Raw genomic sequence first — 23,751 nt, 5'->3', positions numbered from 1 at the left:
ACCTCACCCTGGTGGAGGGGCATTTGCTCATAGAGGAGGGGTCACCTGGGTGCCTCAACTGCAAAGCAAGATGGAGGACTAATGACTCTAGAAAAGTCACTGTGAGTCTGACCAGCACCCCTTCATTCAGAGCTTTCTATCCGAGGCATGTTAAGGGAGGTGGCTTGATGGTGGCTAAGCCAGGATGATAGACAGATGCCTGTGCTGTGCCCCAGCCTCTGCCATTGCTGGGGCAGATGCTGCTAATCAGTTGGGCACTCCAAGCCTGGACATGCTCCTCAGTATCCTCTGGCACTCCCCAATGGGTTTGCAGTCCTTGATGCAGAAAGATGCCAGATGGGCGAAGCCCCGTCAGGTTCCGCTCTCGCTCACTGCTAACAGTGTACTGATTTGGGGACACCCTTTTGCTTCCCTGGGTGCCCGGGCTCTCTGAGGGCAATGATGCAGGGTCCGTGGCCCCTCCACTAGGTGTTGAGACTGAAAAGGTTTCACAGCCTGAGAGGGACTTTATGAAAGTGAGGGGTGGTGACCTGCCTGCATGCCGCCATCTGTGTTGGAGGTGACGGGCAAGCTCCCCTGACGTCACTAGCCAGGAAAGGGGGGCAGGAGCTCCAGGCTACTTCCTCTTAGAATTTGCAACCAGGGATGGGGCCTGAGCTTTTCTCTTCTGCCCATCTCTTAGTTTGGTACATGCCATGGAGTGTCAAGTTCTCAAAGGGAGAAAGGAACCGTGCCTCTGAGATCTCATGACAACTCTGGGGTCAGAGGTGATCTCCCTTTTACAGATGAGGAAACTGCGACTCAGAGAGGTTGAGGGTCTTGCCCACAGTCACACAGCCACTAAGTAGCTAAGCCAGGATGCGAGTGAGGCCACAGGCCCCCTTGTCACCTGTCTGCCCCTCGGGTGTGTTACTCTGGTTCCCTTACTCCTCTGTGAGCCAATAGGACGTTTCCACCCATCCTCTTGTGCCTGCACTACCTGGAGGTAGGAAAGAGGAGGAGATGTCCCTTTCAGCTCTGCACACTACCCCATTCCCTGCTGCTGCTACTGCTGCTGGGAGTGCGTCAAGGGGTTGGGGCTGTTTCTGGCTTCCCTGGCATTTGATGTCAAGAGGAAAGCTGCCTCTGTCGGCCTGGGTGTTTCGAGGTTCTCTTGCAGTAACTACTGGGCCTCCTGGGAGGCGGCCCATTGCTACCTGCTGAGCCTGGGCAAGTCTGGCATTGAGGAGAGGCCCAGATGTGAGCCCTGTGCAGGGTCAGCCACCCCAGCCCCAGACCCTCACTGTGGCTCTTATAATCTCATGGCCCTTTTCAGCCACATCGCACGGCTCCAGGGCTGTGCTTTTTGGGGAAGAGTGACTTTGGGCTGCATTCCAGGTGGCTCCCTGATGCTGAATGGTGGCCAGCAGGTGCTCCGGCTTCCCAGCATCCTGGCCCAAGCACACCTGGGGGCCATGAGCCACAGGTGCTGCCAGGAGAATGCCCTCCTTAGCCTCCCCAAAATAACAGGATCAGAGGATCCCGCAGGCACAGTTTCTTTCCAGGCCTGGGTTCTGAGGGCTGGTGGGTGGCGCTCATTTGTTTAGCTGAATTAACTTCACAGTTAGATAACCGATCCCCACTACTGGGTGACTTCCCACGTGGTTGCCTGTCTGTCTCCTCAGAGCCTTGGCACCATGTGCTGCTCAGCACCCCCTCGGCTTGGGCTCCGCAGCATAGTGGATGATCCAGTTTGGATGTTTTGTTTCCCAAGAGCCAGCCAGGCAATGACCTCCAATACCCTTTCTCTGCCTGGGATCCCAGAGGCCCCTCTTGTAGGAAGAACACCGGCAGCAGTCCAAACGGGAGCTGCAGGAAGGCCCTAGAGCAGGGAAGTACCACCAGTGCAGGCTTGAGGCTGAGAGATGGTGAGCCTCGGGCAGAGGAGAACCAAGGTTTTTAAGTTGATGATTAAGGAGCTGGAGAGCAGGCTGGGCATGGTGGCTCACACCTGTAATCCCAGCACTTTGGGAGGCCAGGGCGGGTGGATCACTTGAGGTTAGGAGTTCGAGACCAGTCTGGCCAACATGGTGAAACCCCGTCTCCACTAAAAATGCAAAAATTAATCGGGCGTGGTGGCACGTGCCTATAATCCCAGCTACTCGGGAGGCTGAGATAGGAGAATTGCTTGAACCTGTGAGGTGTAGGTGGCCATGAGCCGAGATCACGCCATTGCACTCTGTACTCCAGCCTGGGCAACAGAGTGAAATTCCGTCTCAAAAAAAAAAAAAGAGTTGGAAAACTGTTGGAGAAGCCAGAACCTGTTGGCAAAGTTTGCAGGGGTGCTACGGAGAGGGAGGTGCCCACCCCAGAGGTGAAGACGGGATGGGTGGGGTTCTCAGCTCCACTGGACACCAAACAGAAGCTGTAATGGCAAGGCTAGTGCCTATGTCGAGGGCTAGGCCTTTCTGGGCCCTTCATAAACATTGGCAAACAAAGCTTGGGTTCTCGACTTGTCTGGGCCAAGTTCTAATTCCTTCCAGGAGCGTGGGCACATTGCTTACCTCTGAGCTGTTTCTTCTCCAGGCAGTGGTGAAGCTGGAGCCTGCTGCATGGGAGGGTTCTGTGGAGTGAGATGAGATGTTTTACGTCATGCTCTTTTCACACCTTCTTGGCACCCAGAAAGAGCTCAGCAAATACTAGCTGCTACCAGCCACCCTGACTGTGGCTATCAGCCAGCATTGTTCTTTCCAGGCCCCACCCTATCCTCTACCTGGCATAGGGTTTCTCAGGGCATAGGAAACTTTCTGGGCCAGATTGGCCATGGGAGGCTTTCCTGGGGACCAGAGAGTCTGCAGGGAGGGCAAGTCAAGAGCAAGTGAGAGGGAGGGAAAGATGAGCAGGACCCTTGACCTCATTCTCGGCTGCAGTGTGTATTGGCCTGCCTGGTGACCCTCGTTGCTCCTGGTCCCTCTGCCACATCTCTGCATAGACAGGGCCACTGACAGGCAGTGGCAGCCAGTTCAGTGGCACTCAGCCAGGTCTCCAGGGGTGTGCGCTTTGCTCTGGGGGCAGGGTAGTGGGGGCTGAGGCCACTGGCTGCCTTCAGGGCCCCCCCCACCAGCCAGCAGCTGACAGCTCCACCTTGGTCTTCACTTGGGCCGTCTTCCTTCTCCACTTTCTCAGCTGCTACGTGGGCATCTTTGGCAACTTTTCCTTGTCCCACCAGTCAAGGCCCTGCTGATTTGTTGATGATCAAACTGCAGTTCTTGTACCTGGGGAAGATTTCCAGCATCTCCATGGAGCCGTGGTCTCTGATTGCTGGAGCATGTCTTGGTCGGTTCAGGCTGCTGTAACAAAGCACTGTCTGCTGGGAGGCCCACACACAGGCCTTTACCTCTCACAGTTCTGGAGGCTGGAGATCCAGGGCCAGGGTGCCAGCAGGGTCAGGTTCTGGTGAGGGCAGTAAGAAACATGGCTGCCATCCCCCTGTATCCTCACATGACCTTCCTGGGAGTGGACATGGAGAGAGAAAAGGACCTGTCTTTCTTCTTCTTATGGGGACACTCACCCCATCCTGTGGGTTCGTCTATACCTACTCACCTTGCAAAGGCCCCACCTCCAGATACCAGCCCGTTGGAGTTAGGGCCTCAGCATGAATTCTGAGGGGGACAGAAACTTTCAGTCTTAACAGTGTGCTTCTTCCAGACTGGCCTTCCTGAAGGCCAGGGACAGTGAAGATGCAGGCTGTCCTGGCCGCCCTTGCTTTCTGGGGGCTCCTGTGGGGATGATGATTTTAGTTGTTCACGGAGACAGGTGGTATTTCTTCCAGCTGGTGTTTCCCACCTGGGATGTTGGGGGGCTCCCCAAGGGGAGTGTTGTCCTGCCAGCTGGGGCCTGCTGTCCCACTGCCCTGCCCTGCCCTGCAGCACACACGGGGACCCACGCCCACACGGGGTTACTTGCACCAGGACACACACAGGCCTGACACGCACAGGGACCTGCCCTTGCCTGGAAATACACTCACATAGAAACATGGAGACACACACAGTGAGACACACGGGCACACACCTACCCAGGCCACAGGCCTGTGTGGGGTTCCATGCACAAGGACACGCTCAGGCGCTCACACTCACACGAGAATGAACACACCCAGAGACATGGAGATGCACAAAGGGACACACAGAGACGCAGACACAGAACACATAGGATCTTCCCCTGTGCCCTTCTCACACACAGGCTCCCACAGCGCCAGCAAGCCAGCTCTCCAAAGTGTGGTGCTGTCCCTGTCCTGGGCCGTTGAGGTCCTGGCCCTCTCTGTCCCACAGCTCCAGCTGGGAGTGTTTGCCCTAGGTGAGATGCTGAGCATTGGGGACAGTGGTTTCTAGCCACATGGCCTTATGCCAGCTTTGGGATGCAGTCAGGATTGTGACCCCGGCCCACCCTTGCCGTGTGCCCTGGAGGATGACTCGGGTGGGCTATGTGGGAAGCCTGTGCTGATTTCAAGGCCAACTGTCCTGTATTCCAGGCCGGGGACCAAGTTGCTGAGCGCTTCTGAGAGGGACATCTGGGCAGGGAGTGACATACGCCACACCATGTGGGCCTGCCAGCTATGCGCTGGTGCTGTGTGGGCTGGGAGGGCAGGGGCCAGGTGACAGGGACTGCAGAGCAGGGCCTAAGATGCTGTGACATGCTGGGGTGCCTGTGGCTTTTGGGCTTCTCTCAGATGAGAGTTGCACAGGTGGGTGGGGGTTTGGGGAGGCTGTGGCAGCATCAAAAGAGTAGCCCAGAACCAGCTGAGTCCACTGTCCGAGCCTCCCAGGCCTGCAGCTCGCACCCCAGTGGGACCACATCCTCCCCACAGTCAAGCCTGTGTCCTCTCAATGTGGCATGCTGGCATGTGGGTGCTACAGGCACCCAGTGTGACACTCACTGGCCTTGCCGAAGGCCGAGGGTGCCCCAGAGGTGAGTTGTGGGGAGCCACTGCTGGAGAGGGAGCTGCATTTCTAGCCCGCAGGCAGAGTGAGCTGGGTCTGCGGCTTCTGAGCTGAGCATGGGGTGCCCTCTGCTGGTGATGGCGAGAAGCTCAGTGCCTTTGTATGGAGAAGCCTGCCATCCAGCCCCGCCACTGCCCCCAGAGGGAAGGCGCCTGAGACCCCTCCTCCTTGGCCAGGAGGCTGTTTGCTGTGTCCCTGCCAAGAGGGACCTCAGTGTCCTGGGACCCTACCCAGACCTGGTCCCCGCTGCAGACGCAGCAGTTTGGGTTACCTGGCTTCAGCGCTCCAGCTCTACATGATGTTTCTCCAGGTGCACATGCAGTTTCTTGCTTCCCGTGGGTGCTGTCACCAGGCGGCAGGCGGGGTATGGGTGAGTGCCGATGAGTCATGGCCTTGGCACGCCGGCAGTCTTCCTACCCTTCCACTTATGGGCACCAGCGGCCCCTGCGTAAGTCATTGGTTCCCCCTCACAAGAGCCAGCTGGCTGTCGTGAGCCAAGCTGCTTATGATGGTGACATGAAGCCTCCACCCCAAGAGTGTTGGAGGTCTGGCCCAGGCGGTACTTGCCAGTGGGGAGCTCTGCTGCCTCCGGCCCCAGAATCGGGGAAGTTCAGAGAGACAGAGGCTCCCGGAGAAGAACCTCAGGTGGCAGCTGACAGCAGGGCGAGGCCCCTGGTCTGACTCTAGGACCAGCCTGGCTCCCTGAGAGTACAGGGCCTCCTCACTTCTCGAGGTGGGGACAGGTGCACCCCCTGCGGGGAGACACTGGGTTTTCACACCCTCTGTTGTATGTGCCTCCCCTGTGAGCCTTCCCTGAGACCCCGTGGGCTGGGTGCCCACTAAACACTTGGTCTCTCTCCCACGAGGTTGTGGGCTCCTGAGGGTGGAGACCTGTGAATGTTGCCCCTCGCTTTCTGCGCTGCCTGAAACAGAGGGTGTACCTCGCTGAAGCTAAGTTTTCTCCTGAAGGACCTGCCTAAGCCTGTTGTAGGGACTGGATCAAATAATTCAGGCGATGTGCTCGTGCACTGGTCCCAACATGGGGAAGGCTTGCTGCGACAGCCTCTCATCCTATCCCTGTACCCTCGGCACAGCGCCCAACCCTGTGAGGTGCCAGACATGGGTGACTTACCTGGACATGGCCATTCAGCAGCCCCTTGAGCAAGAAGGACCTACCCTTGCCTTTCAGATGCAGACCAAGATGCAGAAGGGCACGTGGCTTATTAGCCTATGCCCCCTGCCCTGTGCTGCCCACCTGCACTCTGCTTTAACCCTTCTGAGGCCGCAGGTATCCAGGCAGGTGTCAGAGGTGCAGCCCCTGCACACCGGGGACCCTATCCATCCTGCTAGTTGGGAGGACTAGGAGTTCCAGATGTGAGACCCCCAGTTCCTGCTGCCCTCAGAACCAGGCCCAACCCTTGCCATGACCTTGAGGGCTGCCACTTTTCAGAGTGCACTGGGCCCATCTCCACCCATAGACCATACTGCCCCATCTTTACCTCGAGCACCAATCTCTTCCCACCACAGGGGCCTGTGCCTGCGATGGTCCCTCTACAGAAATACCTGCTCCTGGCATAGCTGGCTTGTTGCCATTCTGGCTCTCCACTGCCACCAGCTTCCCTGTTTAAAGCAGGCCCTCCCATCACCCATCTTCACAGCAGACTGTTTGCTTGGCTCTGTGCCCTTCCAGACCCACAGCCGTTACCTCCCCATCTCCCCCACCCTCCCACCCTCTTCCAAAGGTGGAACACACAGGAGGGATTGGGAAATTTGCTGAACAAAGAAGTTACACATAAGCCCTGATCTGTTAGCAGGACTGTGAGATGAACAAAACGTTCTGGAAAGTGGGTGTGACGGTCAGATGTGGAGGGAGGGAAATCTTCCCAGGGAGAGAAAGTCTCTGGGTCAGCCTGCTCCTGCTGGGCTGGGAGGGCCGAGCACACCTCACCCATCACCCCAGGCTGCCCTGACCCCGCCTTCCCTGTGCCCACAGCACCGGCAGCTGCTGAAGGACAGCTTCATGGTGGAGCTGGTGGAGGGGGCCCGCAAGCTGCGCCACGTCTTCCTCTTCACCGACCTGCTTCTCTGCACCAAGCTCAAGAAGCAGAGTGGAGGGTGAGTGACGATGTGGCCCCCATCCCGGCGGTGACCTCCCCCTGACGCTGCAGGACATGGAGGGCCCTCTCTTTACATTCCGTCTCCACTTGAGCACAATGCCGGGCTCAAGGTTAAAGATTGTCACTAGCAATCTGGAGACGTCATCAGGCATCATGGTGACCAGCTTTGACTCCCGTAGTGAGGGGTAAACCCGACCATGGCTTCCGGCACCACTGCAGAAAGGTTACCTTGGGACCTATCCGGGAAGCGTGAGGTCAGGGGCTGCAGGCAGTGCTGGGTGGTGACTGCCCCTTGTCTCCCTGAGCCTGGTGGTGGCTTCTAAGTTATTCTCGGCACAGGCCTGCACACATTCCCCTCCTCCCTCCAGGGATTGGATTCACCCAGGTTGCACCAGGTTGGAATGGAGCAAAGAGGGCCATGTTGGGAAGGACCAGCACGGGGCTCTTCCCTGCATCCTGCCGTTTCCCTGCTGAGTGGGTTTAATCAGTCAACTCAGAGGACAGCCTTAGTTCCCCCTTCTGTCAGGTGAGGGGATGACCAGCTAGATCTGTAGTCCCTCAAACTCTGCGGCCCTAGGGGTGGATTTCAGTCCTGTCCTGTCATTGTGCAGCCTTGATGTGCTCCCACATGAGCCTGCAACCTTAGGGCCAGCTCAGGATAAGGTGGATCTAGACTCCTGAGATGCCTGGGGCCTGTGGTCACATGTTCAGAGTGTCTGTTCCCAGGAATCCCAGTTCCCAGGAATCCCAGCGCCTGCCAGTGGCCTCATCCCAGTCTGTTCCATGGAACACGTGCTGGGTTTTGGGTCAGGTAAACCATGTATGGCCAGGAACATGGGCTCTTGGCCTCTTGACAGCAGTGACATCAACCACGGAAGGCAGCCGGTGCATGTGAACGTTCTTCTCTCCCCATCCCCAGCAAAACCCAGCAGTATGACTGCAAGTGGTACATTCCGCTCACGGATCTCAGCTTCCAGATGGTGGACGAATCGGAGGCAGTGCCCAACATTCCCCTGGTGCCGGACGAGGAGCTGGATGCTTTGAAGATCAAGATCTCCCAGATCAAGAGTGACATCCAGAGAGAGAAGGTGCACGCCAGGGGAGCGAGGGCCGGGTTCGGTGTGGTCTGAATGGGCAGCAGCCCCCGCACCCGGCCAGTGGGTGCTTTCTCCATCAGGCCTCTGGGTCCCAGGTCTGGTCTCTGGGACCCCTCTAAGCTCTCAGCTCTGGGAGGGCTGGCATCTGGGCACAGGTAGGTGCCCAGTTGTTCTGAGAACCCCCAGCTCAGTGGGGAGCCCCATACCAGAGCGGCTGCCAATCCAGCCCTCCAGAAAAACGAAGGGAACTGGTCGTGGTCTCTACAATGTGCCTTTCACGGGATACTTCCTGCACCTGGTGGACCGCCTCATACTTAGTTGTCCGACCTGTGACCGGGGGTCCCTCTCGAGAGAAACTTGTTTATACTGGCAAGTTTAAACTGGGTCCAGTTTACACCTGCCTGACCATTGCTGTGGCACTGGGAGCCTGATTTTGTGTTTTCACTGGCATGCCCGGGGAAAACTTAACCTCAGCCAACACCTCCTAGTTTTTCAGAACCACACCACCGCAATACGAAACAAGTTCAGAGATTTCACCTACAGGTTTTGGACAAGGAGGTGCCATGAGTAGGGAGGGCAGTCTTCTGTCCCTGGGTCACACAAGGCAGAAATGAAGAGTCAGAGAGAGAGAGCGTGCACATGACAGCCAGCAGTATTTATAATGGAACAGGGTGTGATCCCTTTTAAGTTCACAGGCAAATGCCTGGATGGTCCTTTTAAGGAAGCAGCAGGAACGCGGGAGCTCAGTCAGCTGGGCGGGAGAGAGGCTTCTGGGTTCTCACCTCTGGCCACGGGCTTGAGCTGTTCGAGTGTGTGGTCTCCTGATACCCAGGCTGCGTCCTTTGCTGTGTGGTTCCATTACACGGGTGAAGTACCAAGTCACCAGAGAGAAAGTCACAGCCAGACAGTGGAGGGCTTGGAGTAGTCCAGGATGCAGGGCTGGGGGAGGTGCTGGCTGTCCCCCATACAAGCGACCCTGATGTGGGCCAGGCCCGGGTGAGAGTTCCACCCCGCCAGGTGTTCAGGACTACTGGCGCTTGGTTTTTCCCAGAGATGTTTGAAGACTGTAAAAATGGCGAGGATGAGCCCCTTAATCAAAGGTTAGCCAGGCCAGAGGAAGCGGGTGGCAAGAAGATTAGGCCTGGGTCCAGGGATGCCCAGGTAGGGTGGATGCAGCAGGACAGGAGTTCCTCAGCCCTTGCCCAGCTGCCCAGCCTGCTGTACCCAAACCCAGCACACTTAGGAACACAGGGAGCTTCGAGACTGGGGTGAACATTCTATTGTTCATCGTTGTGAGACTGTGACCTCCAAGGTAGGGTGTCCCCACGCAGAGTGGGAGCCAGTGCTCAGGGCAGCTGAGGCCTATTGACTGTTACTGTTGCATTCTCCATGTTCAGCTCTTTGGGGGATGGGATAGGATGGGGCCCTACCTGGTGACAGGCAGCACAGTTTTCTCCTCCCCAGGGATAGTGGCTTCTAGAGTGAAACACGCAGCTCAGCGTAGGAAGGGCCTTCCCATCCAGGTTCTGTTGACAGTCGTCTGGCCTTCTGCTGAGACCTCCACAAACGTGCCCAGGGGGCCCGATGCTGAAACCTAGTTGGGTTAGGAAGGGGGTGAGGGACCCTTTAGGTCACAACGGCCTCCTGGACATTGTCTGAATTTGGGAAAATGAAAGGCAGGGATGTTTGTAAAAGTCTCTTCTCTCCGCCCTTTTGAGAGGAAAGACTTAATTCCTACAAAAAAGGTTTACTGAGCATGTCCTGCAGCTTGTGCCATGCCTTGACCCTGTAAAAAGACTGTTTCTGTCCTCCAAAGGCCACCAGCAACTGCGGTCTGGGGCCCTGGGCTGTGCTGAGTGGAGAGATGAGATTCTCGCCCTGTGCAGGCTGAATGCAGCTAGTGGGTGGGGATGGATGGAGTGGGAGTGGGTTGTGTGGGGTGCTGGAATGGGAAGGTGAGGCTGTGGCATCTCCCCGCAGAGGGCGAACAAGGGCAGCAAGGCCACGGAGAGGCTGAAGAAGAAGCTGTCGGAGCAGGAGTCGCTGCTGCTGCTCATGTCTCCCAGCATGGCCTTCAGGGTGCACAGCCGCAATGGCAAGGTGAGTGCCTGCTGTGCTGGCCCCTCCTGCTCTCCCGGCCTGGGATGGGCTCCTGACTGCCTCATGGCAGCGCGTTTTCACTTGGACGCACCCCACACTGAGAGAGGCTTGTCCAGCATGGTGCATGCAAGCATACTCTTTCCCTTGTCTGGGGCTTTGGGCCGTAGCCCCCAGGTTGAGTGGCAGCTGGCTCAGCTTCCACAACTGGGAGTGGGCAGGGTCTCCAGGGAGGGTATAGGGCAGGGGAGCCTAGCAGGTGCAGACCTGGCCCTTGGTACAGGGATGCTGTCCCGGGACCTTGAGGGCCAGAGACGCATTTTCTGTCCTGAGTCTGGCTCCTGCTGCCATCTGTAACCTGGGCCTCTCCCTCCTGTCAACACGTATCTGTCAACATCCAGAATGGCTTGTTTTCTAGCCTGGCCGGGAGAGGCTGCTGGTGGGCTCTGCTGGTGGGGCTTGTGGGTTGAATGCAGGAGGTCAGGTCTGGATTAATCTTCACCTCTGCAGATCCCACCTGGTCACCTCCATGTCCCTAAGCTGTGCCCCTCTGCCAGCATCACACCCTGACCCATGTGGTTCAGGTGAGAGCTTGTGCCACGGGTGCTGTGGCATCCAGCTGGCAGGAAGGGTAGGGAGTACCGGAAGCGACATGCCAGGCCGTGAGCACACCTGGCCACGGGGCTCCAGCCAGCTGGAGGGATGAGTTGTGTGCTCTAAGGTGCCCTGGGCCTACCAGGCATTTGCGTAGCCAGGGTGGAGATAACTGGGTGTGTTCTTCTCGCCCACCCTAGAGTTACACGTTCCTGATCTCCTCTGACTATGAGCGTGCAGAGTGGAGGGAGAACATCCGGGAGCAGCAGAAGAAGTGTGAGTATCCTCTGTCCCGAGAAGGTCTGGGCTTCAAAACATTAGGGCCAGGCTGGCAGCTCCTGTGATTTTAAACCTTCTTTTTTATTTTGAGGGGTTTTATCCAAGTGAAGTGTTGCATTGGAGATAGCCGCCCTGATAGGCCCCCAGGCCTCTTGTCTCCCCGCCTGCCTATCCTGCCCCCATCCCCTGGGCACTCATTTCCCCACTGCCCTGTGATCCCCCTTCCCCAGGCCCTTTCCTGATTCCACACCCACCCCTACACACACCCCTGCCATCCGCCCCCAGCCCGCTGCCCATACACCCCACCCCTGGCCTGCCCCCTAGGCCTTTCTGGGACCCTGCCACCACCCCATTTCCCCTCATCTGCTCCCGGCCCACTTGGGCAGCCACAGTGTGCTGGCCCCACTGCCCTGTTGATATGGCCAGGGTGGCTAGCTCTCAGCACAGGGGCACTCCCTCCTGTCTGGGGCAGCCCCTTCCTTCTCTGGGCACTTCCCTCTGTCAGGGTGCTCCTTCCTTCGGCTCCTGCCTGGCAGTGTCAGTGGGGAAGGCAGACCCGGTTCCCTCCTTGGAGGTTTGGGATTCACATGCCATCCTTACCAAGGTCTTCCCACTGGGACTCTTGTGTGCCACTGTCCCTCTTGCAGGGGGAGCTGGGCTGAGCACTGCATCCAGGTGGCCTGGTCCTCCCACAGCTGTGGGCCATCTCCTGCAAAGCAGCGTATTTCACAGGGATGTTGGGCTGGGGCTCTGCATTTCTCTGGCCTGGCCTGACCTCCTGCGCCCTCAGGCTCATTATTCTCACCTGTGCAGAGCCACATCTCGGCCCCCAATGCCACCGTGGCCTGGAGGAACACGGATCTCCGGGCAGCCCTGCCAGTGCTTGTGTCCCAGGGTTTCCTGTCATAACATGGGAGCCCCAGCCATTTCCAGAGTGGCAGCCTCTGTAGCCTGTTCAGCATTATGCCCAGAAATAAGCCCCTTTTCCTCACCTGGTGGAGAAACAGGGCCTGTGTTAGCAGAGGAGGGGCAGAGCCATGCTGCTGTCTGGGAGACCTCACAGGGAGGTGCTCCCAGTCCAGCCGCTCATTCTCAGACCTGCCGCGTGGCTGTGCATAGGTAGCGTGGGACGTGTGTGTTTTTAAGTCTCATGCTAAGACTTCTGCAGGCCTGGGCTCTCCAAGGCCACACCTCGCTCTGCTGCCAGACCAGCACTGCACTTGGGAGCCGAGTGCCCTCTCCTGAGCCCCCAAGCCGTGGCACCAGTTCTTGCCATGCCCCTTCCCCAGGGTGTGGTGGGTCCAGCGGGAGGGGCCAGAGGGTCAAGGAGCAGACTGACCAGTTGGTGCACCTCTTTTCCAACCTCCCAGGTTTCAAAAGCTTCTCTCTGACGTCTGTGGAGCTGCAGATGCTGACCAACTCGTGTGTGAAACTCCAGACCGTCCACAGCATTCCGCTGACCATCAACAAGGAAGGTGGGCCCACCCTCCTGTGTACAGGGCACCCGTAGGGAGGGCAGGCAGCTGGTCCAAAGGCTGATCCCCCCTTCCTGTTAGCACTTTTGTTGGGACTAGTGGACTTTGATTCAGAAGGAAGAGCTGTGCTTATTAGGGCCTCTTGTCTCCACCCAGGAGTGGACGAGGTGGGTTAGGAGCAGTTTCTCCCTGAGTGGCTGCTGCTGGGTGGTTGAGGAGATGCACAGCTTCTATTCCTAGTCAGGAGGCTGCAGCAGATGCTCCTCAGATGCTGTGTGCCTTAGATCCGGCCCCACTGCCGTCCTCCCAGCCCTCCTCTCCTCCAGCTACCTGCCAGCTGGCACTTTTGGTCAAGCTGAGTTTTGCATTCACTGTTGCACGTATGCTCAGTCACACATACAGCATATGCTATGCACATGTGTCCACACACACCCCACTCACATCCCACGTCACCCCGACCCCCTCTGCTGTCCTTGGAACCTTATTACACTTTGGGTCACTGGTTTGCCTGTGTTGTGAAACCAACTGAATCCTGAGGTCCCCAAGACAGAGATCATGATGGGTATGTTTTTGGCCCATGACACTGGCTTGCCTTGTGCTGGGCAGATGGCAGCCACGTGGTGTCCACCGGATGGTTGATTCTGAAGCAGAGTTAGTTAGCTTGTCACCTGCCTCCCTTTCCCGGGACAACAGAAGCTCACCTCTTTGGTCTCTTGCGCAGATGATGAGTCTCCGGGGCTCTATGGGTTTCTGAATGTCATCGTCCACTCAGCCACTGGATTTAAGCAGAGTTCAAGTAAGTACTGGTATGGGGAGGAAGGTTGCAGCGGCCGAGCCAGGGCCTCCACCCAGGAAGGACTCATCGGGCAGGGTGTGGGGAAACAGGGAGATTGTTCAGATGACCACGGGACACCTTTGACCCCTGGCTGCTGTGGACTGTTTGTGCTTGTTGATGCCTTCTGGGTGTGGAATTGTTTTTCCCGCAGTGGCCTCTGCCCTCTCCCTAGCCTGTCTCAGATCCTGGGAGCTGGTGAGCTGCCCCCTGCAGGTGGATCGTGTAATCGCAGGGGTTTGGGAAGGAGTTTGACAGACATCCCCTGGGGGGCCTAAGAGTCTTGGGTCCAAGCCAGGAGGGCTGTCAGCAGTGCAGCTTCACCCCACGGCAGAGCAGATTTGGCTGCTCTGTCGAGCTGGATGGATAATACGCTTTTTTTCCTTCTCCTCTAAGTGGGGGTCTCCCCCAGTTACTGGAGCTGTCAGAACAGTAAAGGCTGGTAACACGTCAGTTGCACTGTGTAAGTTTCTAGAGGCCAGGCGTGGTGGCTCATGCCTGTAATCCCAGCAATTTGGGAGGCTGAGGCATGGGGATCACTTGAGCTCAGGAGTTGGAGACCAGCCCGACCAACATGATGAAATTCTGTGTCTACTAAAAATACAAAGATGCCAGGCGTGGTGACTCACACCTGTAATCCCAGCACTTTGGGAGGCTGAGGCAGGTGGATCACTTGAGATCCGGAGTTCGAGACCAGCCTGACCAACATGTTGAAACCCCATGTCTACTAAAAATACAAAGATTAGCCAGGCAAGGTGGTGGGCGCCTGTAATCCTAACTACTTGGGAGGCTGAGGCAAGAGAATCGCTTGAACCTGGGAGGCGGAGGTTGCAGTGAGCCGAGCTTGTGCCACTGCATTCCAGCCTGGGCTTCAGAGGGAGCCTCCGCTTCAGGAAAAAAAAAAAAAAAAGTTCCTAGAAACAGCAAAATGTAGAGGAAGAAAGCTTACCAGGGATTGTTGGGGGATGGGGTTAGGAGAGGACTAACTGCAGATGAACCTAAGGGGACTTTTTAGGTCAGAGCAGTCGTGAAAAGATTGTGGTGCTGTTTGCACTGGCGTTTAAATTTCTTAAAAGTCCTTAAACCCTACACTTGGAATGGATGAATTATATGACATGCAGATTGCACCTTCATAACACTGTAACACATAATCTTTCCCCTGGGCCTGTCTCTGGCTGCCTCATAAACGCTGGTGTTTCCTTCATCAACCTCCCTCCATCCCTGTGTCTCCTCCCGGGTCCTGTCTGTGAGCAGTACAGTGTGACACCCTACGCTGCCCCGTGGTCCCAGACTTGTCTGTCCTTGCCTCCCTGTTACTTTTCTTTCTATCTCTTCCTTGCCCCATGCACTCAACCTTGCATCCCCAAACCAAACCTATTATTCATGGCCCCCAAACTTGTTCCCCTTCTGTCCTGTCCCGTTGAGGGGCACCACCATCCATTCCCGTGGCCAAGCCAGAAACCGTGGTCCGCTCTCCCTCCGTTAAATGCCATTCTCCATCAGTGAGGCTTCTTGATCGTCTCTGGCTGCCTGACCAGGCCCTGGCTGTGGCCTCCTCCCTGGTCGTCATAGCTCTGGACATCCCTGCAGAAAGGGTCCCCACCACCAGGCCTGTCCATCCCCCGTCTCAGGTAGTTTTTCTAAAACACAAACCCCACCCTGCCACTTACCGCCTACAGCCCAGCCCCACTCTTCTGCAGCCCATGCCTCCTTCCCTTCCTCCTGCACCCCACGATTTCCCCAGCACTGAGCTGCTTCCTGTGCCCCACAGTGGCCTGGAGTCCCCTTTGCCTTGACTCTTTGCCCGATAATACTTGCAGGGGGGTCTGCTGTGTAGGATGCAGGAGCTTCCCACATCCCCCAGGACGGCTGGCCTCTGCTGTGGCATCACTAACGGTGGCGTGTACACCTCTCTGTCCCCACTAGTGCAGAGGCCTTCTCATCACAGGGGCTTTAGCTGGGGTTTGTGGACTGACTGACTGAACGAATGTTGTGGGAAGTCCTGTTTCCCAGCTGCCCCCAGGGAAATGCCACAGAGCAGGCAGGGGCATCGCGTGAGGTGCTGGTATTCATGCCAGGCCCCCATTAGGTGTTGAATTTTTAAAAAGAAAGTTAAAAACTTTTGTATTTCTTTTCTGATTCTGCAAATAACACCTGCTCTTACAGACCATGTGGGTGATGTGGAGAGGAGCTGTGACCTTCTCCATATTCCCTTCTCCCCACAGATCTGTACTGCACCCTGGAGGTGGATTCCTTTGGGTATTTTGTGAATAAAGCAAAGACGCGCGTCTACAGGGACACAGCTGAGCCAAACTGGAACGAGGTGAGGAGCTGATTCTACAAGGGCCGAGGAGGGCCCAGCCTGCCAGCCGGGGCAGGCTGTTTCCCACTGGAGAGAATCTGAACCTTCAGGGGCTCCCTGAGGGCTTCCCCCGAAGGCAGTGCTGCTGAATTCCAGGAATCTCCTGGGGGGCCAGGAGGTGACGTGTCCAAGAGATTTTATCTCTGTTCCTGAAAACCTTACCCACCCCCTTCGTCACAAAGAAGCCGCCTATTTTGCTGGAGAAGTGTTTGGAAAGAGACTTAAAAGGGCTTTTTGTCTGCCTTTGTTAGCGCTTATGTTTATTTGGTAGGTTTCCATAGTGTTTTTCCGCAGAAGTTGGAATGAGCTCCCGTGACCCTCGTGGCTTCCGGAAGCCTGGGGCTCTGCTGTGGGGCTGGGGCAGGGACTGTAGGGTCCTGCTTGCTTGTCTCGGGGTGTTGGGCTTGTACTGTGTGTCACAGTGCCTTCCTCCACCTTGGAGAGCTGCTGTGTGAGTCACATAGCCATTTGGCCCTGCCCCTTCGGGAGTGGAGGAATGATTGCAGAGAGGCCCGTGTTGACTAAGTCCCAGATCCATGAGAGGTGCCGTTTCCCAGCTTCTGCAGCAGTTGTGACCTCGAAGGTCTCATTCTTGATGATGCAGGTAGAGGCAGCTGGGCCTACAGAGAGCTGCCTCCCACCCCCGCTCCTGCGAAGGAGGAAGCCAGGAGCCCCCAGGCTGCTTGGTCTACATGGGTCACAAGGCTGGTAGAGCGAGCAGTGGAGCTGGAACCCAGGTCTCCTTTCTCAGCATCCACTACTCTTTGACCATTTTAGACATGTTGCTTGAATAGTACAAGGGCACAAGGAGCTCAGGAAAATTACCTGGACATCCCAGCAGAAAGGGCTGAGTGGCAGCTGTGATGACAGGGGGTATAAGAGCCACATGGGGTCCATCGAAGAAGCCTTTGCAGAGACCAAGAGTGCCATGACCCAGCAGAGACAACAAGAGAGGGTGCCAGGCAGTGTGCAAAAGGTTCAGGTGCCAGGCATCTACGGAAGCTCCAGGGAGGCATGAAGTCATGAGGGTTAGATTGCAGCAGATCACCTCCACCACCCTCACTGTCCATGAAGATCTGGGCTTGGGGACACTCACATGTTCCTGGCGCACACACCCACCCACCCACTCCTCCATTCAGGTTCAGAAATTCCTGCTGCTTTCTTCTTCCCTCATCCTCCTCCATTTCCCCAGCAAGAAGCCACACGTGCGCACACATTGGCGTGAAGTGCAGATTCACCAATGGCACCATCGGGGTGGTGGAGGAGAGAGTTCACACCACACCCACGCAGACAACTTGAAAGCTAGCGAAGCAGTTTTTCCTCCAAGTCCCTGTCCCTCCTGTGTCAACCCCAAGGATCACTCTTTGTTTCCTTTTAGATAGAATTCATTTTTTAAAGAGTGGGTTTAGGTATGCAGTACAATGGAGCAGAAAGAACAAAGAGTTCCCATGTACCCCCTGCCCCCCACCTCAGTTATGGACATTCCACCCTAGGGTGGGACGTGAGTTACAGTTGATGAGCCTGCGTTAACCCATCATTATCACCCAGAGTTCATAGTTGACATTAGATAGGGTTCATTCTTGGTGTTACACGTTGTGGGTTTTGACAAATGTAGAATGACGTGTATCCACCGTGATAATATCTTACAGAACAGTCTCATCACCAAAAAAGTGAACCTATGTTGACAGATCATTATCATTCAGAGTCCATAGAAATAACTTTTTGTTGTTGTGGGGGTTTTTTTGTTTTTTTTTTTTTTTTTTTTTGAGGAAGAATCTCACACTGTTGGCCAGGCTGGAATGCAGTGGCATGATCTTGGCTCACTGCAGCCTCCACCTCCTTGATTCAAGCAATTCTTGTGCCTCAGCCTCCCAAGTAGCTAGGATTACAGGCATGCACCACCACACCCGACTACTTTTTGTATTTTTAGTAGAGATGGGGTTTTGCCACGTTGGCTAGCTTAGTCTCGTACTCCTGGTCTCAAGTGATCTGCCCACCTCGGCCTCGCAAAGTGCTGGGATTACAGGTGTGAGCCCTCACGCCCAGCCCGTAGAAATATCTTTTAACAAGCACCCTGGAGATTGTGAGGCAGGTGGTGTGGGGATCACCCTTTGAGATGCTGGTGTAAGGAGTTTGGATTAGGTTTGACTGGCAGTCGGAGCTTCTGGAAGCATCCAGGCTGAGCCACAGTCTCATGCCAGGGATGCTTACAGGAAACATTTCCATGTGTCCCAGGACTAAGGGAGGAGGGTCTCAGGCATCAATCCCCCTGGGCCAGCAAGGGCGACAGGGAGAGCCTGGGTTCAGAGGACCCTTCAGCTATAACATTGACCTGTTTGTTCACATTGGACTTCCTCCCTTCTCCCTCGGGCCTGCAGGAATTTGAGATAGAGCTGGAGGGCTCCCAGACCCTGAGGATATTGTGCTACGAAAAGTGTTACAACAAGACGAAGATCCCCAAGGAGGATGGCGAGAGCACGGACAGACTCATGGGGAAGGGCCAGGTCCAAGTAAGGCGGCCATCTCTACCCTCCCCTGCCTGATATATGGTGTCCTTTTTCATGCAGCCCTTGGGGACATTGAGATGGCCTTGCACCAAGGGTGGGGTGGGGTGGGCAGCTGTGACTCTGAAACATCCGTTGTGGGAGACCTGAGTCGGTGCCTGCATGTGTCTTGATGGGTCTTGATGTTCTGCTCTCTGTCTGCGTGTCTGTTGTGTCGGCTCATTCCCAAAGGAATTTCCATTCAACTTGATTTTGCAGCTGGGGCCTCAGTTCGTGCCTGGCCATAGGAGAACCCAAAGGCTAGGTGGTGCCCTGGGCCAAAATTGGCGCATCCTATGCCAGTCTTCTTAGAAAAGCACAGGGGTCCCAGAGGCTGCCTGTTTGGCATCCGCTATCTGTGGTCTAGACCTAGTTCCCAGGGTGTAGAGCTGTATCTCTGAACAGGGTGCACACAGACAGGTCTCCTCCCAGGCTAGCCTGGAAGCCCCCAGGTGGGACCAAGAATGTGTCCGTACAGGACCAGCAGGGGGCCGTGGTTCTTAAGGAGACTGCCTGGGCCCTCTGTCCTTCAGAAGCTTATCCAGCCCCTGGGAGCCCGCCACCAGTGTTTCCTGGAGGATCATAGCAGGCACCCCATGCCCTGTTTCTCCTGTTCCCACCCTCACAGTTCCGCGGGGGTAGCTGGGAGGAAGCCCTGGTCACGCTTTCCTTATAGTGCATTATATTGGTGGGTTGTGGCTACAGCTCTCTCTTCCATCTTCACAAGAGGCCTCTAGAGGGAGTGGGTCTGGCATTCCACATGCCCCTGGAAGCACAGGGCTCCCCAGGAAGCCCCAGCTCCCTCCCTAAGCAGGAAGTAAAAATCCTCTTGTGGTTAAATACCAAGTGCCAGGAAGAATGAAGGGAGAGGGTGGCCCTTCCCTGAGTAACTTGTCATCTTGCTGATGGGTTCCACATTCTCATTCAGATCAGTAAATCTTTACCAAGTGCCGGCTTCACCCCCTTCTGCCACCCCTTCTGCTGGCCACATCTTGGGAGGTGCAGCCACTGGCTGTTTTTCTGCCTTGGAAGCTTACACGGGAAATCAGTGACTCAGGGCTTCCTGGGGCTCCCTGTACTTCGAGATCAGGTTTAAAATCAAAAAGGCTCCTCTAGCACGTGCCTGTAATCCAGCTGCTCAGGAGGCTGAGGCAGGAGGATTGCTTGAGCCCAGGTATTCAAGACCACCCAGGGCAACACAGTGAGACGCCTGTCTAAAACAAAATAAATTAACTAAAAATTGCTCTCAGCTGCCCTGTCCCTGTCCCACTGCACTATCTTGTTCACCCTCCCAGCCTTTGTGTGGATTCTCATGGTGGAAGATTTTACCATGCAGATGGGCCACACAGCTCTTGATGGAGTACTTGGTGCTGGTCTCCTTTGAGATCCGAAGTGTTTTAGCATCAGTCAAGTGATGGTCATAGTTTGGGTGATGGTCACGGCTCAGGGTCTTTTCTACATGTGCTTTCTTTGGTGGTGGTTGTTGTTTGTTTTCTTGAGACAGTATCTAGCTCTGTCTCCCAGGCTGGTGTGCAATGGCAGGATCATAGCTCACTGCAACCTCAAACTCCTCAGCTCAAGCAATCCTGCCCTAGCCTCCCAAGTCGTTGGGATTACAGACATGCCCTGCCATGCCCAGCTAAGGTTTTTTTATTTTTTTATTTTTTAAGACTGGAGTTTTGCTCTTGTTGCCCAGGCCGGAGTGCTGTGGTGTGATCTCAGCTCGCTGCAACCTCCCAGGTCTGTCTCTTATACACATCTAGATGTGTATAAGAGACAGGGAGTGCAGTGGCACCATCTCAGCTCGCTGCAACCTCCACCTCCTGGGTTCAAGCGATTCTCCTGCCGCAGCCTCCTGAGTAGCTGTATTTACAGGCACGTGCCACCATGCCTGGCTAATTTTTTTGTATTTTTAGTAGAGGTGGGGTTTCGCCATGTTGGCCAGGCTGGTCTCAAACTCCTGATCTCTGGTGATCCACCCGCCTCGGCCTCCCAAAGTGCTGGGATTATAGGCGTGAGCCACTGCGCCCAGCCTCCTCGCCTTTAAATGGGGGTGGGGGGCCATGGACCCTGAGGGTTGAGTGACGCATGCTCTCACAGGTGGGGGGTCAGCGTTTGCTGCTGTTCTTATCCTTATCTGTTGTCGTTTGCGAGGAGGCAATGGAGCAGACACTGTCCGGCTCCAGCCCCTGGTCCCTGTGTCAGTGGGAGTGATGGGTGGGAACCATGGCTAGACAGGAAGGAATCCGATTGCTGTGTGAAGGGCATTCATGACTCATGCCAAGTAGATGGCGGCTGCTGTGGTCCCTGGAGTTCCAGGCTCCCAGCCGGGGGGTTGTTTGTGGGATCCCAGGAGGAAGGAAGTCGGGGGAGTGGCGGTGACTATGCCGTTGACGTTCTGCGACACCAGCCTGGCCTCTTTCTCCCCTGTGGACGCTGTTTTCTGCACAGGGGTACCTGAGAGAGGGTGTGCACGACTCCGGAGCCCAGCCTTTTTGAATCTGGGCTTTTCCCAGTGACACCAGCTGCCTTCTGCACTGTACTGTCTGGGAGGCGCTTGGCTCTCTGCAGCCCGCTACAGGGGCCCACAGCCCCCACCCTGATTATGCACCTTGACTCAGAAGTTGAGTAGAGAGACCCTCCCGTGAGGTGAGGCAGTTGCAGCAGGTAGAGAAGCCTCAGCATCCCAGGAGTGTCCAGATCCGACCATGAGGGCAGAGGCCCCTGGCAGGCCCCAGGGGCTCCCCCAAGGGCAGGGGTCTGGGATGGAAAGGAGTTCTTAGCAAAGCTGCTCATGCGCCTGTCTGTGGGCAGCAGGAGTCAGGATCTTCTGGGCGGGGGGCTTGGCGCGGTCTGGTTTTTTTGCTCCCCTTAATGGTGCTGATGAGCTGGGTTTAGGAACCACTTGCCCGAGTCTCAGATTTTGGCTCCTGCTTTTCAAATACCTGTCCTGGATGACTTGCCAGGTCCCCAACTCCCTTCTTGCACGATAGAGGCTCCATGAGGGTGGGGGTGGTGGGGGGTGGGAGCTGTAGAAATCAGGATGAGTGAGCTGCTTTGTTCAGAGCCAGAAAGGCAAGGGGATACACAGTACAGCAGGGACAAAGCTGTGGTGGTGCCCACAGTTCAGAAAAGAGCCACTGACAGCACGAATCAAAGCCCTTGTGTGTGGGCAGGTGCAAGAGGACCCAAGCCAGGTGTCCTTTCCCAGCCAGCTCCGACCCTGAATGAGCCATTTGAGTGAGCGAGACCATCCTGGTCCATCCTCAGACACCAGGAACCTGCTGTGCCACCCTAGTCATGGAAGGCTTCCTGTGTGCCATGCCTGGGGGTCTCCCCAAGAACGAGAAGACCCCTGTCCCCAGCCTTCATGGTCTAGATCAGAGAAGCTGGAAAGGAAGGATGTGGCAAATGTGCCAAGAGCTGGGGCAGACTTTGGCCCAGAGTGACTGCTGGCTCAGATGGCACGGTTGTTTGGGAAGTAAGGTCAGGGGACAGAGATGCCTTCACAGAGCAAGGGACATTGAGTCTGCATCTTCAGAGAGGGATTTTTCAAGGTGAAGGCATCAATATCCATCCAAGATTCATCGGATGGGGTATGGAAGAGGGAGTCACCAGCCGGCAGAGCTGGGGAAGTTGGAGCCTTGCTGCCATTAGGAATTTCTTCCTTCAGTTGTTTCTGTCTTTTTGAGACAGAGTTTCACTCTGTCCCCCAGGCTGGAGTGCAGTGGTGCGACATTGGCTTACTGTAATCTCTGCTTCCTAGGTTCAAGCGATTCTCCTGCCTTGGCCTAACAAGTAGCTGGGACTACAGGCATGTGCCACCATGCCCGACTAATTTTTTTGTGTTTTTAGTAGAGACAGGGTTTCACCGTATTGGTCAGGTGCCTCTTGAACTCCTGACCTCAAATGATCCACCCTCCTGGGCCTCACAAAGTGCTAGGATTATAGGTGCATCTCTCTTCATTTGCAAATTTTCTAGGTTGCTAAATCACATTAGCCCTGTCTGTTCTCCTTAGAAGGCAACATTATATCAAGTCATAGACTTTTGTCTTCTCCCATTTCTCCTGCTCTGTTTATGTGTCTTGCTGGGCTCACAACTCACGTTCCCGTGGGGGCATCAGAGTTCATTTTTGTTGTTGCCAGTGAGCCTCTGCTTCATTTGAAGCTGGTGCTCTGGCTGGCTGGAGTTTCCCAGACTTCTCTGCCAGCCCAGGTTATGTGGGCATCTGACCAGGCACAAGCCAGCAGGTCTGACTGGGGCCCTCCTGGTGCCTCCCTGGCAGCTGCTCTCAAGTCCCCACCATGCAGTGAGGTCCACCCATTTTCAGGCAGTCTCCCTGTTGGACTGCCCACTCTGCAGCACCTGTTCCCCCAAGAGCCCATGGAAGTGCCTGGCAACAGCTTGTGAATGCAAAGATGACACCAAGTCGGGTGGATATGTCCATGTGCACAGCAGCACTGACCATGCCAGCCTCAGACTGGAAAGAACCCAGACGTCCACCTGCTGGTGCATGTCTGTCAATCCATACAATGGAATATTACTCAGCCTTCAAGAGGAAGGACATTCTGACACATTCTACAACATGGGTGAGCCCTGAGGACATGCTGCTAAGTGAAATAAACCAGACACAAAAGACAAATGCTGTATGATTCCACTTACATGAGGTAGCTAGAGTAGTCAAATCCATAGAGGCAGAAAGTAGATTTGAGGTTACCAGGAGCTGGGGCAGGGGGAATGGGGAGTTGTTCTTTTTGCACCTGCCCCCGGGAGTTATTGTTTAATGGGTGTAGTGTTTCAGTTTGAGATGATGAAAAAAAAGTTCTGGAGATGACAGTGGTGATGGTTGCACAACGTGAATGTGCCTAATGCCACTGAACTGCACACTTACAAATACTTAAAGTAGGCCGGGCGCGGTGGCTCACGCCTGTAATCCCAGCAGTTTGGGAGGCCGAGGCAGGCGGATCATGAGGTCAGGAGATCGAGACCATTCTGGCTAACATGGTGAAACCCCGTCTCTATTAAAAAATAAAATAAAGTAAATTAGCTGGGTGTGGTGGCGGGCACCTGTAATCTTTGGGAGGCTGAGGCAGGAGAATGGCGTGAACCCGGGAGGCGGTGCTTCCATGGATGCTCCAAAAATGCATCCATTTTTATAACTGAATGATTTTGTAGTAAATTTACAGAGCTCTACAACTTTTACCAACAATCCAGTTTTAGAATATTTCTATCACCCCAAACAATTTCCCTGTTCCTTTTTTTTTTTTTTTTGACAGGGTCTTGCCCTGTCGCCCAGGTTGGAGTGCAGTGGTGCAGCCGCACTCAGCACAGCCTTGATGCCCCAGGCTCAAGTATTTAACCTTTCAGGTAACTGGGAC

General features: G+C 55.6%; 1 protein-coding gene across 1 annotated transcript in view; it reads left to right on the top strand.

The window, feature by feature from the left end:
- The window catches only part of BCR (breakpoint cluster region), an 814,161-nt gene that overhangs the window by 103,231 nt on the left and 687,179 nt on the right, over window positions 1-23,751 (top strand). Inside the window, exons 9-16 of the mRNA XM_011989155.1 lie at window positions 6,970-7,091; window positions 8,013-8,181; window positions 10,171-10,290; window positions 11,082-11,157; window positions 12,531-12,635; window positions 13,357-13,431; window positions 15,693-15,790; window positions 18,208-18,339. Coding sequence (XP_011844545.1) covers window positions 6,970-7,091; window positions 8,013-8,181; window positions 10,171-10,290; window positions 11,082-11,157; window positions 12,531-12,635; window positions 13,357-13,431; window positions 15,693-15,790; window positions 18,208-18,339 — 897 coding nt within the window. The remainder of the gene's footprint in view (window positions 1-6,969; window positions 7,092-8,012; window positions 8,182-10,170; window positions 10,291-11,081; window positions 11,158-12,530; window positions 12,636-13,356; window positions 13,432-15,692; window positions 15,791-18,207; window positions 18,340-23,751) is intronic.

This window comes from Mandrillus leucophaeus, unplaced genomic scaffold, assembly GCF_000951045.1.
Source record: "Mandrillus leucophaeus isolate KB7577 unplaced genomic scaffold, Mleu.le_1.0 Scaffold349, whole genome shotgun sequence".
NCBI classification, from domain to species: Eukaryota; Metazoa; Chordata; class Mammalia; order Primates; family Cercopithecidae; genus Mandrillus; species Mandrillus leucophaeus.
The sequence above is the reverse complement of the archived record's forward strand: the minus strand, read 5'-3'. Positions and strand labels throughout refer to the sequence as shown.